Genomic DNA, 19,093 nt, shown 5'->3' with positions numbered 1-19,093 from the left:
GAACCCTGTGTAACTGTTCGCATGGGCGCCCCCCCAAACTGGGTGAAGTTTTCCAGATTCCTTGTATTTTTCAAGATAATCAAGTGTAACTTAAATGTGTGTACAAACAAACAAGTAAACAAGAATTAATATTTTAGTTTCGCCCACTGTTGTTTTTCCACATCAAAATAATACTAAGAGGATATTATTAGAACATTGTACCACACTGTATGGTCTAGTGATGTGTATTTGCAAGAGTCTGGCGAATACATTGCATGTATCGTGATACACATCTCACGAAATGATATGTATCGCAACATGTACCAAGACTGTACCAGAACAATTTTTTACTGTTTTCTTTAAAGAGTATGGCTTACAAAAGAACTCTACCTGAATATTAGTGCACCTTTCATGTTAATAAAATGGTAAAAAAATATATTTTTTTAATGATCATAACATTAAGCACTGTGACTGTATCTCAAGTTGCTTTTAGCCAAATTCATGCTCCTTTTCTTTTGGTAAATTAAGAAATATATATATATATATGATTTCCATGAACAAATATTTGTCAATATGAAAAAAATGAATGTGCCTTAACCAATAAGGTTCTAAAAGTATGATTGATGAAGTCACATGCTGCGGTCAGGGGTTTAAGTGGAAAACAAAAGTAAGACGCTTAACTACGTTTTTTCATGAAAAAATGTAATCTTGTCAGCATTTTAAATCGATGCAAGTATCGCCAAATGAAATCACTATATATTGCAGAACATATATATATTTTTTTCCCTGCATCCTTTGGTCGAATGTCTTTGTAAAATCGAATAATTTTTTGCTGCTATTACGTGTGTTGTCCACTGTGACATACAGTCATTTTTATGTTATAGTAAAATAAACCTGCTGTGTCTCAAGTTAAATGTAGCCAATTGATATACTTAATTTTGAAACAATTTTATAGTGGTATAGGTTGATTCAATTAACAGTTGCCTCAGAAATTTTGATATGGTTGGATCGTAGGGGTAGAAATTGATTAATCGATTAATTGTTACACCCCTTTTAATAATTAGTATTAGAAGTTTTTTTTAAGTCTGATGTTTTGTTTTGTTTTTTTTTTGGGTGGGGGCGGGGGGGGTTGTAGTTTTTCCTTCAGAAACAAACATTTTTCATGGAAAATTGTTGCGCCTCATGCCAGTGGTGTGATTTTCCTTCATCACACTAATGATGTAATGGGCTCTGGTAATGCTGCAGGCACGCGGTATTTATTATTCATTTCAACAGTGTCTGACTGGAAGCTGCAGCAGATTTCCTGAGCGCCCTCGTGACCCCAGCGCACCTGAACTGGGTCGAGCACTGACCCCCCCTCGCCAGCAGCATCACCGCCCTGACTCTTTTCAGTCTGATCAGCGGCTCATTGACTGTGTGGGGGGCACGCAGGAACGTGCAGTGCGTGGCAGAGGGGATGGGAGGGGGGAGTCATACCTCTTCTTGTTCGGGTGTATAAATGTCGCGGGCAGAACTAATGTTTCTCCATCGCCCGACTCTGACTCCTTCTTGGGTGACACGACACAAGCCGAGAGGCGCTTCCATGGTGACGGGAGAGGCAGAGATTTAAAGAGCAAGCATCCATCAGTGAGTATGTTTTTCCTTCTTCCTAAAACTGTGTCCTGACCTGTTCCTCACTCTCTGAAATCGACTTGTTTACAAAAAATAAAGTACAAATCTGAGAGGAACATCGGCAGTTACGTGACCACAGCAGTGCAGATGTGTCCAGTACTCCACAGTCACGTACACTCACAGGCAGTCACGTGACGACATGCCATCACCCCTTAGCTGTTGCATTTTATTTTGAAGAAATATGTACTTGAGACCTTTAAATTTGATTTTTAGCAGTTTTAGCTGCAGTATTTATTTAATATATAGCCTATATTGCTTTGTTTTTTGCTTAGGAACAGCAGGTAGTGGTGGTATAGTGGTTTGCCCTGTTGCAAGTCACAGATTCCCCATCAGTCCACAAACATGTTACACAGGTTGAAAGGTGATTCCGGTTAGCATTTAGGAGTAATATCCTAGTATTTACATAAAAAAGTGTAATAGTCAGGACAAAATTAGTTAACATGTTTTATTATGTGACAATATCCATCTAGTTTCTTTGGAGCTTAGAAAAATGAGTAAATTTGCATTTTGGGGGGATTTTTTTTATTATTTGATTTTCATAATATTTTAGTTGAGATTCTTTTTTTGCAGAGCTTTGAAAAAATCTTTGTAAAAAGTGAGTATTTATCTAGTTCTTCTAAAGAAAAATTATGTCCCCACCTAATTTTTTTGAGTTCAGAAAAAATTGTAATCCTGCCTCTTTTCTTAGACATTATATCTGTTTTTTTAAACCAATAAAGTTCTCTGACATATTTTTTAATCTCTAAAACCATTTTTTGTTAAGACAATTTTTGGAAAAAAAATGTTAAAAGTAAGTATTTTTCCAATTTGACTTTGTGCCGATTTACAGATTTTTTTTGAGCTCAGGAAAATGTGTTAATCTGCTTTTTTAACATTATACCTGTTTTTGTAACCAATAAAGTGTTTTTAGATTTTTTTCTTTGATTTTATGAAATTTTCCACAACCTTTTTGTAGAGATACTTCTTTGACTGAGCCATAACAAAAACTGTGAAAAGCGTATTTTTCCAATGTTCTTAAGAAATACCATCATATTTCCACCTAAATTTTTCATAGCTCAGAAAAATTGTTAATCTGCATTTTTTTAAAAACATTATAACTGTTTTTGTAATCCAATATGAAATTTCCATAACTTTTTTGTTGAGATACTGTTTAAAAAGCTGTAAAAAGTGAGTATTTTTCCAATTTTCTAAAGAAATGCTCTTGTGAAAGTGATAGATAACAAAGTTTTCCCTGGTTGAACCCCCAAGGGGAGAGCATATGGAAATAACATTGTTGTTTATCTAAGCACTACATGTCCATGTGCACGGACAAAGAATTCTGCTTTCTAACAAACAGCTCTTTTGTGTTTAGCCAAAAACATGAAGTGCTCTATTTTAAACCCCTCCGCTCCCGTCTGACTGGTTGCGTGAGGCAACAGAGCATCAGCATTTTGTGTGTCACCTGAATAACATCCCCACTGTCATTGAGACAGAAGCATTGACCATCCTCATGTGCCGCTCTTCCTCCTTGAAACCTGAGCTCCATTCATGTACTTACTCTCACTCCCCTGCTCCTGTTTGCTTGACCTGACCACATGCTGAATGCATAAAGGAATGTACGAACTCCACAAACCAAAGTCACGTCCCGGTACTGTGCGAGCCATGACGCCACAAGCATGTAACATACTGTTCTTTTGGCCGTGGACTGATTACCGTGATAGTTGCTTTTGGGGGGGGTCAAGGGTCTTGAGAGAGGAGATCCTGGTCTAGTTTTGTGTCTGTTCCCAGGATTCTTCACAGAGGGGTGAGTTCCCATACATTTGTCTACTTTAGCTGTTTATATGGAAACATCAGTTGTTCATTTTAGTGATAGAGTCATGCCAGAGTTCATTCCTCCAGACCTTCCATAACTTCGGAGCGTCTGATACCTTTTCTGGGGGAAAAGAGGAATGTTGCTCATACAGTTGATGTTAAAAATAGCCAGTGGGCAGATTTTTTTTCTCTTCTTTTTGTCCTTGTGCGCAGCAGAACAGACCTGCCTGAATTGTGTTTCCTGCAGGAATTAATCCATCATATTAGCGCTCAGGTTTGGCTGACATTGAAGCAACTTGAGATGTTGGAAACGTTGAAAGGAAGAGGTTTCTGCTGTTTCCTCTGCTGGCTCTCTGCCAGTTTAATTCATTTAGTTCTAAAGTACCTCTGACATGCTGGGAGGCTAAGGAGAGCACTCACAAGGGGACTACTTTTTAAACAAAACACTGTTTTTGAGCTTTTTTTCCCCCCAGTCCATCACAGTTTTATAACCCAAAGTGTAGTAGTCAGTGAACATTGCTGTTCTGTTTTTATGTTCGGTCTGTTCTGTCTTTGTGAGAAAGCAGTTCAAGTTCCAGTGAAATTCCGCTTGGCGCTGTGCGCCTGACATCCTGCATGTTTGCCCTCCTTTCCTCAAGTGTGAGCTGCATGTCTGCACAGCGCCAGCTCCGCCATCTGTCCAGTGCAGACACTGCAGCTGCACATAGACAGGTCCCAGCTTGAATTTAAACCATTTAAATTAAATTAAAACAAAATCTTAATGGAGTTTTGATTTAAAAAAGCCGGATTTTAAAAATCGTTTGCACAAAATCTGCTGAAGTTTGCAGCTTCATACGAGAAAAATCTGTCTTTTAAATCATTTGTTGCAAGATTTTTTCAAAATCAATTGAGGTTTATTTATATTTATCTGAATATTTTCAAATTCATTGAGTGTAGATGTCAGTGTGTCCCTGTGGTCTGTGTGTGGCCTGTGGAGGACCTCCAGTCTGTCCAGGGTTGACCCCAAATTAAAATCACAATGAAGCAGGGCGACAAAAGGGGAATGAATGTGTTCCAAAGCTGCTTAAATCTGCACCAAATGAAAAAAAAGTATAAAATTCAACCCTCAAAGTTCAACAAACAGTTTTAACTTTTAAAAAAAAGAACAAGTCATCATCTCCATCAACAGCCATTGTTTAGTATTCTTGATAACAGCAATCATAATTGCAGATAAAGTGAAGGCATTTGGTTGATAAGTTCGTTCAGCTTCACGTTGTTATGTCACATTTACAACATGCATTAAGAATGCCTGTAAATCCTTTATGAGACGCACTGGAGGGAGTTTTTTTATTTAGCGTTCGTTTAACGCGTGAGGTCGATGCTACTTGATGTGAAGATAATGACTGCTTTGATGTCCGTCTGAAAATCTCACCTAAGAATCTATTTTAGACTCAAGATACAACAAATAAAGTTATAAGATTTGACAAAGTTTGTAAAAATGTGAAAAAAGCAGGAAAGTCTAACAAATGACGTTTGGCTTTAAGAGAGTAGATGATCAGGGAAACTGTATTGACGAACAGGCTCAGCTGTGGAGATAAGACGAAGCGCAACACATGACAAACCTGCAGATATAGCAAGCACCCTGCTGATTTTCTCAGTTTTCTATTCTCAGTGGAAATGTGTCTGTTTTGTGTTTATGCAGGTAAAGACTTTCATTCGTACAAAGATCAACACTGTATTTTTTCATGAGCTGGGATTTCAAGGCCACGCATTCCCTGTGTGGTAAAACCCTGCATACGCAATAAAGATGGTTTATCTTATTCATTTATGCTCTGATGACAGCTGTAGTTTTCATTTATGGAGCCGGTTGAAAGCGTGTTTTCGCAGTGTGAAACAGCAATTCTGACTTTAACAGGTATCTTTTATCCACTTCATAAAACAGCTATTTAAGCCGGCGAGCACTGTCAGCAGTGATAATCAGAAGCCGTAAACAGGTGCCACCCTCTTTGAGCTCACGTCCAAAGGGCAAACTGGTCCAGGGGGTGCAAATATAATCAAACACACTCTTTTGGTTGCTGGCAGTGATGCGAGCTCCAAACAAAGCCATGGCAGAGAATGAGAAATGCAAGGATCCTGCAGAGAAGCAAGGGGTGAGTTCCCATCGTGGGGAATGTACAGTTTAGTATGTCTGTTCTGTTCTGGATGATTTATTTTGTTTGTCTCCCTCGAACAGAGACTGACCACAGTCCTGGCGCTGTCCACGCTGATATCTGCATTCGGATCATCGTTCCAGTATGGGTACAACGTGGCGGTGATCAACTCCCCGGCACCGGTAACTTCTTTACTTACGTACACACGCACTGAACGCGAGTTCATGAACATGGTTTTCGCATGTGGCATCCACCTGATTCTATTGCATGTACTCGCAGCTGGAAGAGACTTGGTGCAAAATGTTGAAGTGGTGCAAATCTTGTGAATCTTGCTCCAGGCTTTTTCTTGCACAGTTCTATTCCAATAAATGAAAAACTGTGGCATACAATTCCAGCCAGGCACAAACTGCTATTATGAATTTCTCCTTCATGATCAATTTTCAAATGGTTGACATTCCGTGACCTTAATAGTCACTACCAAATGATTGCTTAAAGTTCAACTGGTTTTGTACATAGAGCTCAAAAATTGACTTAAAAACTTTCATGCATGAACACTAGAGTTTTGAATGTTGAAGCCCTAAACGCCCATATACAGTATGTGTGTTTACATCGACTTTTCACTGAAAGTGGCAACTTGAACGTGCGTTTCTGAGCCCGGTGTGAATGTAGCATCAACCACAGTAGTGATTCTGTAACAGAGACTTTGTTTCATCCCTCTTTTTTCCTGCTCCCTCCAGTACATGCAGGAGTTTTACAACACCACCCACATGGAGCGCTACAAGACTGAGATGGGGCAGAACTTACTGACTCTGTTGTGGTCTCTGTCCGTCTCCATGTACCCTCTTGGAGGCTTCTTCGGTTCTCTGATGGTGGCTCCTCTTGTTAACCACCTAGGAAGGTAAAGTGCTTTATATTTTTTAGCCTCAGAGGACACCGTAGATGTATCTTGATAGAAGGATTTGCTTCAACCCTGCAATAGGAAAGGCACCCTCCTCTTCAATAACATCTTCTCCATCGTACCTGCAGTGATGATGGGCGCCAGTGAAGTTGCTAAGTCCTACGAGATCATCATCGTGGCTCGGTTCATTGTAGGCATCTGCGCAGGTTGGAAAGTGCTTTCACATGGATTGTAACGAGACAGTTTTCTGTGGTATGATACCTGCCACTTCTCTGCCTGCAGGTCTCTCATCCAATGTGGTGCCAATGTATTTCGGTGAACTTTCTCCCAAAAATCTGAGGGGAGCTCTTGGCATCGTCCCAGAGCTGTTCATCACTATTGGGATTTTAAGCGCCCAAGTCCTGGGCATTAGAAACATACTGGGCAACAGCGAAGGTGCACCTCATTGATGATGACTCAAGTCTTTCAAAGAAGATCTGGTCATGATGACCTTCTTTTCTGATCCTTTTCACTGCTCAGGCTGGCCTCTTATGCTGGGTTTAACCGGCATTCCCGCTTTGATCGAGCTCCTGCTGCTGCCCTTCTTCCCAGAAAGCCCGAGGTACATGCTCATCCAGAAGGGGGACGAGAAGAAAGCAAAGAAGGGTACAAACACATAAATCTACCTCACATGCAAGCAAGAAATTACTTTTGAGTGTTTCTCTAAGAGTTATGTCACTCTTAGCCTTGCAGCGGCTGCGTGGCTGGGATGACGTGGATGCTGAGATGACAGAGATGCGTCTGGAGGACCAGTCGGAGCGGGCCGAGGGCCGTCTGACGGTCTTCTCCCTGCTCTCCCAGCGCTCTCTCCGCTGGCAGCTGATCTCAGTTGTCGTCATGAACATGGGTCAGCAGTTGTCGGGGGTCAACGCGGTAAGACACTCCAGCTCAACTGATTAATGCTGGACTTTCTTTTGGAAAACGTCTCCCTCTGCTTCTACTTTGTCCTTTGACTGCTTCTTTTAGGGGTTGCCTAAAAGAAGCTGATGATCTGCTTTCTTCTAATCTTTTCCTTTGCATCCTCCTCCCTCACACCAACCACTACATCTGTGAACCATCTTTCTTACCTCTTTCCTTGTTGATCCAACTATAGCATCTTTTCAATAATCACTGTCCCTTCTCTCCAAACTATCCCAATCTGCATCCAAAACATCTAACATGATCTGTTCCTCTGATGGATTCGTTCCTGATTCTATCCATCCTCCCAAAGAGAATCTCAACATTAATTTCTGCTACCTTCAGGTCTGTCTCCTGTCTGTTTCTCAGATTCTCTAAATCAACGTGTCTGCTCTCTCCACAGTCTTCTGCACCTTTTCTGTCACTCTCCCTCACGCTCTTTTGTCAAACATCACACCTGAAACTGTCTTCCACCCGTTCCAGCCTGCTTGCACACGCTCCTCTTTCCTAAACTTTCCGTTGTTCTGGACTGTTGACCCTGGGTGCTTAAAATTCTCCACCCTCTTCCCCTCTGCTCCCTGTAACCTCATCGTTCCACTCGAGTCCCTCATTTACACACAGACACTCTTTATCTCTGTCACACCTACAGCACATCTCATCACTGTCTTACAGCTCTCACACATGTCCTGAACAACACCAACGTACTTCTCCGGCACATGCAAACCACAGCGCCTCTCTCAGTCTTAAGCTGTCTCTGAATTTACAAAGATAGTACAGCTTCCTTTGGTCTACTCTGTATGTCTCTAGAAGCATGCTCAAAGGATAGATTACATACTTTTATTATTTTTTGGCATTAAACCATACTCTGTTCACAACCCTTCTGGCTTCAGCTTATCCATTAATCTTTCCCATAACTTCATTGTGTAACTTTTACTAAAATTTCAAAAACTTTGCACGTCTTCCTTCTTCTTAAAAATGGCCGCAAGAAGACTTTTCCTCCATTCCTCGGGTAACTTCCTGAGGAGGAGCCAGAAACTCTACAGCCACCTCTCCTAAACTTTGTCAAACATCCACATGTATGTTGTCCAACAGTCTTTTCACTCTTCATTCACTTCAATACCGTCCGTCTTACTGATATCTGCTACTTTGTGCTCTGCAACCAAAGGATTCTCACTCCCAACTCATCTGGATGTAAGGTTCAGGCCCCCTCCATGTCACTTTTTGCTGTTTCAGGTGTCTCCAACTCATCATTTTTTGAGGTATTGGCTTTTCCCATTAAATCAGGGATCCCCAACCTCTGGGCCATGAACCAGTACCAGTCTGAGAACCGCTCGTTACCGGGTCATAGACAGGAAAAAGAAGGCATTTGCTGATCAGGGTCCCCAACCCTGGGGATGTGGACCTATTCCGGAGTAGTATTGTTACCCTAACCCGGTACCAATCCCCTAACCAGTACCGTAGACCAGTACTGGTACCTTGACCCAGTGCCAGTACTCTAACACTAACCTGGTACCAGTTCCACATTCTTTACTGCATCTGTTATCGAGTCATGAGGGTTGGGAATCCATGATTTAATGGGAACCCAAAACTTCAGAAACGGACGCGGAGGAGGCCCGAACCATACGTTCATATATGATGATTTAAGAGATAGAATGTGTAACCACAACAGCCTTGTCCTTCAAATGCTCTCCCTATCAGAACACGCAGGACATAGACCGTAGAAAACAATGGACAGAATGAGGTGTTGACGTCACCCGTAGAAAATGTCTTGTGGCTTCCAGATACGGGTGCCGCCATTTTGGGGTCAGATGACAATGATTGGTCCAAGTCAGTCTGAGTCACGTTTTTAGAGGAACTACAGTTGCCAATCATGAGTGAGCTTGTTTTAAATCCACACGCCTTCCTGAAAGCTGCTCAGGAGAAGCTGTCAAAGGTTCAATGCGGGGCCAGCGGGCATCACATGTTTTTACTGCAACATCTGATTGGTCAGTTTATATTTTGAATAACTTGGGATAAAGAAAAAATATTATGAAAAAAATTGGATTAGAAAAGATGTTAAGAAGAATGTATCAGAGCAAGAATGATTATGCTAACAGTTCAAATGACTGAGGAATACTTGTCTATTTCTCAATGGAAGTCTATGGGGTTTTGACTTCTTGGAGGCGCAGGTACTTCCTATTTGGAATGCGAGAGGGGGTGGTTTGGGCCAGCAAGTGAGGAGAGATACCCAAAATCACCCCACACACGTGCACCACGCCATACTATAGTAAAGAGACCGAGGAGTCCAACCCAGGGAGCATAGCACTCGTAGGTCCACTCCACCACCTGGAACCCGGTTCTTGCAGGGCGCTGGCTCTAAAATAGATTAAAGAGGGATACAAAATTATGAAAAAGCACAAGTACATAAGACTAAAAAGTGGTTGAGAGTCCTGGGTGGTGGCCAACTTTCATAGCCTCAGTGGAAACTTCCAGCACTGCACGCTCTTAGACGCTGCAGTGTTCCGTCTGAGGTGGGTACAGTGGATTGAAGCGGCGGCCACTATCTAGTTCAGTGACGAGCCAAGCTAGTCACCCCAAGCATCCTGCTGTCCACGCCGAGGCACCTAGCCAAGGGTGGAGTGAAAAGGGTTGAGGCACTTGGGTCCACACAGTGGCCAGTCCAGTTCACTCTCAGGCCACAACCAACAGGGTATAAAAAAGGAATTATAAAATCATAATAAAAATGACCAAGGCCAAGTAAGGGAGGGTGAAATCAAGCAAGACAACAGAGGCAAAACAGGCAAAGCAGCAGGGGCTCACGGTCCAACCCTGTGGAGGACAGGCAGGGGATCAGAGCACCACCATTAACTTAAAGCACAAGGTGAAGGGCCAAACACATACCATCTATGTCCTGCCAAATCCCATGCTCTCAGGTGTAGTGGAGAGGGAGCCCTGGTGCCACAGGTCCATACACCAGGTTTTGGTGCCCCACTGACTGGGACTGGGACTGGAACCTGTAGCGCAGTGCGGCGTCCTCTCTTCAGAGTGCAGGCACAAAGCGAGCAGCTCTGCTTTTTATAGGCTCCACCACACCCATTTGGCAATCCAGAGGATTCAAACTCATTTCAGAAATAGAGAAATTTTTTTTATTAAAAACAAAGAAAGAGAAAGAAAAATGTAAGAAAATATTATCTTCCTCACAGTGTAACTACTCATACATACTTTTTTAGTAATGCTTTTGAACACACTTAGATAACATTAAATTCACAAAAAATAAAGATTACTAACTACATTTAAGCTTAATTTATTGCTTGATAACAAGAGGTAGGAAGCATTTTTTTTCTTTTTATATGATCTCATAACAAAAGGTTTTATTTTTATTATCAACAGTTATTTTTTGCTTTATTTTCTTAAAAATTATCTTTATTTTGTGCATTTCTTCTTCAGATCTACTACTACGCAGACAGCATTTACTCCTCTGCAGGAGTAAACGAGAACGATGTTCAGTTCGTCACAGTGGGAACAGGAGCAGTGAATGTGGTCATGTCTGTAGCAGCTGTAAGTGTTTCAAAAAGAAGAGCTCAACGACGCAGAGCTGCAATCTGAAGGACGCTGGTTTTTGACTGAGCTCTTTTTCCTCACCTGAGATCTTCATCGTAGAGAAGTCAGGCAGACGGCTCCTCCTCCTCTTGGGTTTTGGGATCTGCTGTGTAGCGTGTGTTCTTCTGACCATGGCCCTCAGCCTCCAGGTACCCACAGTGAAAGCTGCTTTAATCTCAGCACGTCTCATTGCTGCCCTCTAGAGGTTCAGTGTTGAAAAAGTAGTTTTATAGTTGAGCTTCAGAGTCTGCAGCATCAGCTTGCTGAATAACACTGGCACATTATTATTACACTTTTATACAGTTCCACAAAAACTGGACTCACATGTTTTAATCCAAAAATGAGTAAAAACAGGTAATATTTTATGGTAACTGGACAGATTAGTCGATATGTCAACAAATATCACATTCCTACATGTATGCTGCAGTTCTGCCTTTGAGATTTTCAGTCAGTGCTGTGATCAAGTTGCATCCTATCGTAATAAATCACAGGGTAGAGCAAACATTTAGCAATGACATTACAGTCAAAACCACCCATCTTATATCATAAAATCACAATATTTGTCAAAAGATCTTACACTGCAGCTATTATTTAAGGGATAAAGCCTGACAAGGTGTTCATTATCCTAAATTAATGGGGTACAAGGAGGGTGGACTGCATCTGACAGTAAATTATGAAATGAGGTTTGTCAACATAAATTATGGTATTAATAAGAGGTTAGTAGTATTTTTTGGATTACTCAAAAAGGTGTTTTTATGTGTTAAATTAGAGCACTCTGTATCTGATGTTTTGTTCTTGTTTTTTTCCCCCCTAATCGTTCAAGATTGTAAAATACCCCTTGGTGGTGCCAAAGTAAAGGTTAGAAGTATATTTTAATAGGAACACTTCATGAAGCCACTTTTTTAGTTGTATATTATTATTTTAATGCAGAACAATGTCACAAATTGAAATGACAAAAATATTTCAAAATGAGGCTTTTGCGCTGCAATTGTAAGGTTAGATTAACACCAAAAACATAATTTACTCCCTAATGAGCTCCTGTGGCCTTTTGCACAACCGCTCAACTTTAAATTGACACTATCCAGACACTTCTTTCTTTACTTGATGTTTGTTTAATAGATTACTTCTTTTAAATTTGTTTAAAATCAACTTATGTTCAAATGTGCATCTCTATCCTGAAATTTCAAGAGCCAGGAGGTTTAAAAAGACTAACTCGAGCAAACTAAAAGGTTCCAAGAAGGAAATGTGAAAGCAACACGAGGAGCAGATGTGTTTGTGATCGATAGTAATGTATTCTGGGATTTTTACAAGTCAGAAGCTGTTTTTAAATAGTCCTTGATCACTTAGAATCCAGCCTCACAACATTAACTGTGATCTGACAGTACGTCACACATGCACTTTACAAGCTGCAGGGAGATTAAAACAAAAGTAATTCTATGTGAAACACTAAATATTACAAACAACCACAAATTCTAGGACTCAGATTTCCTGCTACTTGTACAGGTAGTGTGATGAATCCAGTGTTTTTAGACAGATCCAATTAACACAAATAATGAACCCTTAGTCAACTCTAAACTCACTGATGAGTTTTTCAATCACATCAGTTGGTTGACATCAACCTCATCATTAGTGTAGGTTTCATTCAAAATTTAACACGAAGGTTTCAAAAAGCTTTTAGCTTTGATATTTTTTGGTTTAAAACAAACAAGAGTTATAACTCATAATTTGAAAACCCCTTAGAATAAATCCTAGGAAGATTCTATATAGTTTATTGGAGGTTCGTCTGTTTTTGTAGACAGTTTTCTCATCGTTTTGACCCTCTCTTTGCTTTGTTTTTGGATTTGCACATTTTTATTTTGTCTCCACACGTTTGATCTGTGTTGTAAAGTATATTACATTATTATTATAACATTTTGCAGTACAGAAATAACATTTCACTCTTCGGACACTTTCTGGTTCATTGTGGAATTATTGTGCAATATAATGAAAAATCTGTTTAAAAAGACTAAAAAAATGCATTGCTACAAAAACAGTTTTAAAAGATAAATTATAATAGCAGTAGAAAAAAATAAAAGCAACTATGAAGGATTAATTCGACCAATGAGACCTACTGTCAGGAACAGGCAGAGAGCTGGATCCAAGTGCAGCAGGTTTATTCGGCACAGACAGGGCAACAGGTGTGATGCACAACTAAAAGTCCACAAAACTAAATCAGGGTCAGGCAGGCAGGGGTCTAGCACCAGCATGAGGGCATCAGAGGAAAACCAGAGTAGTCAGGATCCAGGCGAGGGTCAGGCACGGCGAGGAGTTTGTCACAGGCTGAGGCAGATCGGTGGTCAAAGACAGGCTTAAACAGGAACAGGACTGAAGGAGGTAACGCTCAGAATCGGAGGAATAAACCAGAACAAGACTTCGCACCTGAGCACAGCCTGAAGCCTCCTTGCAAATGTTAGTGGTGATTGGTTGAATGAGGGACATCTGGTGAGGTCTGGGAACAGCAGACAGAGGCTTATGGGAAATGGAGTGAAGATGAGGCTCAGGAGAGATTTAGAATTCAGGCAATGGCTCCCTCTGGTGGTCTGAGGGACAAACAGACTGATTCATGACACCTACCAACAGATGTTCACTGTCTACAGGAAAGTGTGTCGTGGATGCCGTACGTCAGCATCGCGTGTGTCATCGTCTACGTCATGGGCCACGCCATCGGACCCAGTGAGTCTGACCCACCTGTGGTTATTTACACTCAGTGATTATAGTTCGGCGGTCTATTAGCTTAAGTTGTTTGGATGGGAGCAGACATGTAATCAAGTCTTTTTCTTTTCTTTTTTTTTCTTCAACTCAGCACCCACATGTTTGAAACATGAGTGTGCTGTTGAGCGACTGACCACATCTGTACGCTTGCAGGTCCAATCCCCAACGTGGTGATCACCGAGATGTTCAGGCAGTCCGCCAGGTCTGCAGCATTCATGGTGTCCGGCTCTGTTCACTGGCTGTCCAACTTCACCGTCGGCCTCGTCTTCCCCTTCATCGAGGTTAGGCACGCAACCGCCCCCACAGAGGAGCAACACATGCACACTGTGATGCAACTTGCACAAAAAATGTCCAAAACCTTGACTTCCTGCATGATAGCAAACGATGATTTTGTTATTTGTTTGTTTGTTTTTTAAGAGGGCAGAATTGCAGCTTAAACCACATAGCACGCAAGGCTACGTGTTTTTGATAGCTGTCATGCAGCAGAGTGTGGAGCCAACCACACACCAAGTATTTCAAACATTTATCACAATGAGCAGAGTTTGAAACTGCAGTGTAAAGCCACTGGGTTTGACTGTCAGAAACAAACAAATAAAGATTAAATTTTGAATAATGAACAGTAAACTGGAGAGGAGTTAGTAAAAAAATAAATAAATTAAATAAGGTTTGCCATAGAAGCACTACCCTGACTGCTGGTGTATATCCAGCTGTTTTTGACTAAAATATTTACAACTTTTCATCCTGAGGATACACAGATCACACTTCCTCTCCGCTCTCTCTCCCCTCCAGAGAGGCCTGGGCCCTTACAGCTTCATCGTTTTCGCCGTCATCTGTCTGCTCACCCTGGTTTACGTCTGGGTGGTGGTGCCAGAGACCAAGAAAAAAACCTTCCTGGAGGTTTCCCAGATGTTCGGAAAAAGGAACAAAATAGAGATCAAGCTGGGTGACAGTGATCTGCCCCTGAAAGACAGCAAAGAAATCCCGGAGGATCCGGAGAAGGTCACAGCATTCTGAAAGGAGAGGAAGCCTTTGATGCAGAGGGGGGGAGTGAAGGGTTTAGTTTTTCTATTCTGTGTCTTTTGAGAAGTTTTAACAGAGTCTTTATATACGTGTTTATATCTTTGAATCTTGTTGTGCATGTAAATTAAAATTCATAAGATAGTAGAGGTGAATGAACGTATGTGTGAGTTAAGAGTCTTTTAAGCCTTTATTGTTGATGCATATATGCAAATACATGGATGAAGCTGTGAAATACATTTAAATATAAAACCTGGTGTCTGAGAAGCACTTCATTCTACATGACCTACATCTACAGCCCCACTATCAGCAGTAATAATCCCATGCAGCATTTAAAGCTCATAAAACAACAGGCAGGCCATTCAGGTGCATCTGTACTGGCTATCCAGCTGCACCCCACCGTACATGCTAAGTTTAGTGCTTCCCCAGCTGAACACGTTTCCCACAATGCTGCTGTTCCTCCCACATGACATCTGGGTGCGGATTTCTGCCATGCTCAGCACATAGTCCCACACGTTGACGTCAGTCATCTTGCCCACAAAGGCGTCTGCGTCGGACAATCCTAGCACCCCGTCCTGGTCTTTACCCAGAATGAACTCCCCTCCAGGTTGGATGGTGTAGCCGCTCCGTAGGTGGCGCTGCTCGCCCAACATCCCGTTGATCCAGATGTCTGCTCCGCCGGTGTGAGAAGACCAGGTGATGCAGTAGTTCGTCCAGTCCTGTGACCTAAAAGTGTACGGCATGTTGACAAACTCGTTGCCGATCCAGAGCCCGATCTCTCCGGAGTCCGCGTCTTTGCTGATGGAGACGGTCAACTCGTTGTCATTGCCATCGCTGGAGTAGGAGATGACAGTGTGGACGCCCGGGCCCTGGGGTAAGACATGCATGCAGGTGGTGAAGGAGTCCAGATTCATCGGGTGGTTGAGGCGCGCCAAGGCATAACTGCCATAATTCCTCTCAGGGAAACCAAACACCAGAGGAAACAGATCACTGTGGTCTGCAGGGGACAAGAAACAGGGTTAGACTCCAGAGCAGGATGGACCTTTTCAGGGTCTCCCAAAAGCACTTACCATATCTGGGAGGATTTGGGCTGCGATTTCCTCCTAAAGTGTGAGACAAAACAACAACCTGAGAACCAGTGTTCACTTCCATTCTACTCTTCCCATCATTAGCAGTTCCTCACCGGCGTACAGGTTCTTTCCCAGAGATGTTATCAAACCCTCGATCCTCTCCAGCCTGGACTCTATCTCTTCTTGTCGACAAAATGCTGCAGAGACAAAAAGTGTCAAGCAAGTTATGATCAGGCCTGTAGAACATGTCACAACCCTTTTGACAAACCACTTATTTTGCAATCACATTGCCACAACAAAGCACGCACCTCCTTTCCCGAGGCGTGGGAGGAAGGATGATTCCACCACTCTGTCGTTGAGCGGCTGAGCGATGCGGTAGTCATTCAACAGCGTTTTGTTGTCCACATCCATCAGAGTGCTCTCCAGCCTCCGGATCTGGTGCAGCAGAAGAAAAAAACATTAGAAAGTGTTTGAACTTTCAGGACCTCTCCACTCCTGAAGACAGACTCGTCTACCTGGTTCTGGGAAAGAGTGATGGGGGTGTCAAACACCGTCCAGATGATGCTCTCAAAGCAGGGGGGCGTGGTGAGCGACCCCTCGTATCTGAAGAAGTGGTTGAGGTTCTCGGGAAGCATGGAGCGCACGTTGATGCTCGTGATGTTCATGGACTGACCTGTCAGGGGGGTGGACACACGAGCTTATCAAAGTGACCTCAGGTCAGCTGAAGAAAACAATGGGTGCATGTGAAACTCACCTGCATACTTGATTTTCTCCAAGTTTGCAATGAAATCGCTGTAGTAAGTGTTCTCAAAGTGACCATCCTGGAAACAAAGAAAAGAGGAATCAAACAAGGAAGTGAGAATTTCCAACTTAAAACCACAAGAAAGGTGGAAGTAGAATCCAAATTACTGCAAAAAATTATACTAATAATGTGGAAAATGTTTTTTTTTTATTCTAATGCATTTCTGTAAAAATGTGCTCAGATATATAATTTAAAAAGGAAAACATTGATTTTTCTATTCTAACAAATAAAAACAAGATGCAGACATCCTAAAAGGTTTATCTCCATAACTGAATATCTTTTATGCTTTTTTATTTATTTATAATTGTTTTATTTAATCAAGTTGCCATCTTATTTGAGTTATTTTGCTCCAATGAAAACATCTGCCCACACAGATAAACACAGATTGAATAAACAGCCCTTCTCCTCAAACTTTACTTGAGTAAATTTGAAATATTTGAGGAAACTGAGTCTGTCTAAACAATACAGGCTGTGTGATCGTGTCACTGTTGTGTTTCTGCGAGAACAGGAAGTGCGCTCTTATTCACTAATCTGATCTGTGGTTGAAAACTCAATAGGATCTTTAATCACAAGGGGGACAAAGATTTAACACTTCAAAGAATCTTGAATCATAAATTAGTCTTTTTTTATCAAAAGATTTTCTTTTTGTAAACTTCCTGGCTATTTTTCTCTGAAGTGGTGTCCAGATGCTGCTGGTGCTGAGACAGAGGCAGAGGATACGTACATCGTAGACAAAGGCGAGGACCGCCAGCCCGTCATTCTTATCTTTAGCCTCAGAGAAGCTTTTATACTTTTCTGAATTGTAATGAACGATATGGAGCTGGAAGACAAAGAAATGAACATTAAGCAGTTTTTAGTGATAATTTGCACTTTAAACAGAACTTGTCAAGGTAGACAAATAGAAATAAGGTGAACAATATGAGTGTAAAGATGAACTGAAGAATCGTTTCTATTCCTATGATCAAATCAGATCCTCGGATCCTATTAAACATAAAAAAAGATTATTTTTTTTCCAAATTTTGCATACGAAATTGTATCGTTTTGCTACTAAAGTGTTGTAATTTACCAAATTTACTCTATTAAAGGTTTTTTTTTGCATTAACTCTGTAGGAAAATATGACAGCTGCTCAATTTCCCAGACAGTGCTTTCCAAAAACCTCTGCCATGTAGCGGACTCCATCTATGGTGTGCTCTGCTCCACTGGCCTCCTGGTCCGAGCCTCCCCAGTGCAGGTGCATCTGGACAGCTGTGTATATCCCCGGGAGGCCTTGGCTGATCTTCATGGTGGGGGGTAGGTCGATTTGAACTAATGCAACACAAGGATTTGATCACAGAGCATGAATACTTTACTGCAATGCTGTTATCTTCCACATGATTGGATTTGGAATGAATTTAACACAATTTGAAACGTGTTAGTTTTGTGTGTTTATTTATCTATGCTCAAATCAGGGATTTTAGTTGCTTTGTTAAATATTTTATTGAAGGGTGCAAGAAGTGTAACTATTATTCAAATCAAACTTTATTTGTAGATCAATTTTACCTGTCTAACGTTACTCAAAAACATTTTACAATAAGACAGAGACTTTAGCTCAATATTATATATTATGTCCTCACAGAAATCATTCATTCTTTTCATTTTTTGTCACTTTCTTACCCGTGTGGCCGTTGTTGGTCATGAGAAATTTCCCCTCCTGAGTATCGTAATTGCTGAGCTCCAGTTGTAACATGTCTGGGTTGTGCTTCACGTTGCGCCGCTGGATGTCAATTGGGGACTGCTTCTTACCAGCGCATGAAGGATACTCTGTTGCCCAGTGTTTCTGATCCAAAGCTCCCTCTGTAGGAAAAAAGAAAAAAGGAAGAAGTGTTTACTTTGGATGACACTTTGTGAAAGATGGGCTTATGTACGCCTTTATTTGATGATGATTTAATAATGAACATTTGTTGTTCTTGTTATTAAGACTCTTACAAGACTTGTTCAACTGGATATTCCCTGTAACTTTCACCTCTGAAATATAAAACGCGACACAGCAGTTAACTTGATTTTTTTTCCTCCTTACGCAATAAAAATGCCTGAAATTAACCGAAAACCAAAGGAGCGCGTTGCCTTGTCACTTTGATTAATGTCAAATAGTTACAGCAGCTCAAATTGATGTTTACAGTTTGTTCAAAAACATGCGCGGAATGTTTTGTCCTGAAATCTTGGAATCTTCCAAAATAAAATCATTTTACGCACACTTTACGCACCAAATTAATCCACTTCAGTTCCTATATAATTGTTATTTAATAAGAAAATATGTGCTGTGAATATTCAAAAAACCCACCTGTGTATGTCCAGTGTATTCTGTTATCAGCAACGACAAACCGCAGCAAAAGTGCTGAGAGAATAGCGGAAAGAACGTCCATCGCTGCGCCTTGTCCCTGGCTGTGACGCACCGCACTGACAGCTCCCAGTGCTTTGGTTTTCACTCTA

General features: G+C 41.4%; 2 protein-coding genes across 2 annotated transcripts; one reads left to right on the top strand and one right to left on the bottom strand.

The window, feature by feature from the left end:
- The first annotated feature begins 5,363 nt into the window (after positions 1-5,363).
- Positions 5,364-14,868, top strand: LOC112159846 (solute carrier family 2, facilitated glucose transporter member 5). The gene is made up of 12 exons (XM_024294156.2): positions 5,364-5,570; positions 5,654-5,752; positions 6,308-6,468; positions 6,550-6,674; positions 6,751-6,903; positions 6,988-7,113; positions 7,193-7,380; positions 10,831-10,941; positions 11,031-11,132; positions 13,620-13,695; positions 13,888-14,015; positions 14,524-14,868. Exons 1-12 carry the CDS (start codon positions 5,505-5,507, stop codon positions 14,746-14,748), a joined length of 1,560 nt encoding a protein of 519 aa, XP_024149924.1. The 5' UTR covers positions 5,364-5,504; the 3' UTR covers positions 14,749-14,868.
- Positions 14,869-14,925: 57 nt separating this feature from the next.
- On the bottom strand, positions 14,926-19,093 carry ca6 (carbonic anhydrase VI). Its single transcript, XM_024293984.2, has 10 exons — positions 18,945-19,093; positions 18,278-18,457; positions 17,781-17,929; positions 17,348-17,443; positions 16,576-16,642; positions 16,337-16,494; positions 16,130-16,256; positions 15,935-16,018; positions 15,822-15,854; positions 14,926-15,748 (listed from the first exon to the last, which is right to left on the bottom strand). Exons 1-10 carry the CDS (start codon positions 19,024-19,026, stop codon positions 15,114-15,116), a joined length of 1,611 nt encoding a protein of 536 aa, XP_024149752.1. The 5' UTR covers positions 19,027-19,093; the 3' UTR covers positions 14,926-15,113.

The sequence above is a fragment of the Oryzias melastigma genome, linkage group LG7 (assembly GCF_002922805.2).
Source record: "Oryzias melastigma strain HK-1 linkage group LG7, ASM292280v2, whole genome shotgun sequence".
NCBI classification, from domain to species: domain Eukaryota; kingdom Metazoa; phylum Chordata; class Actinopteri; order Beloniformes; family Adrianichthyidae; genus Oryzias; species Oryzias melastigma.
This window is presented reverse-complemented; position numbering and strand designations above follow the sequence as displayed.

Excerpts from the sequence above, each read along its gene's own strand:
- ca6 (XM_024293984.2), bottom strand. The coding sequence starts at position 19,026 with ATGGACGTTCTTTCCGCTATTCTCTCAGCACTTTTGCTGCGGTTTGTC. Across the intron at positions 17,444-17,780 it reads GAGTCCGCTACATGGCAGAG|CTCCATATCGTTCATTACAA; the intron begins GTTTTTGGAAAG and ends TTTGTCTTCCAG. Across the intron at positions 15,749-15,821 it reads CCCAAATCCTCCCAGATATG|ACCACAGTGATCTGTTTCCT; the intron begins GTAAGTGCTTTT and ends TGTCCCCTGCAG.
- LOC112159846 (XM_024294156.2), top strand. The coding sequence starts at position 5,505 with ATGCGAGCTCCAAACAAAGCCATGGCAGAGAATGAGAAATGCAAGGAT. Across the intron at positions 7,114-7,192 it reads CGAGAAGAAAGCAAAGAAGG|CCTTGCAGCGGCTGCGTGGC; the intron begins GTACAAACACAT and ends TGTCACTCTTAG. Across the intron at positions 7,381-10,830 it reads AGTTGTCGGGGGTCAACGCG|ATCTACTACTACGCAGACAG; the intron begins GTAAGACACTCC and ends TTTCTTCTTCAG.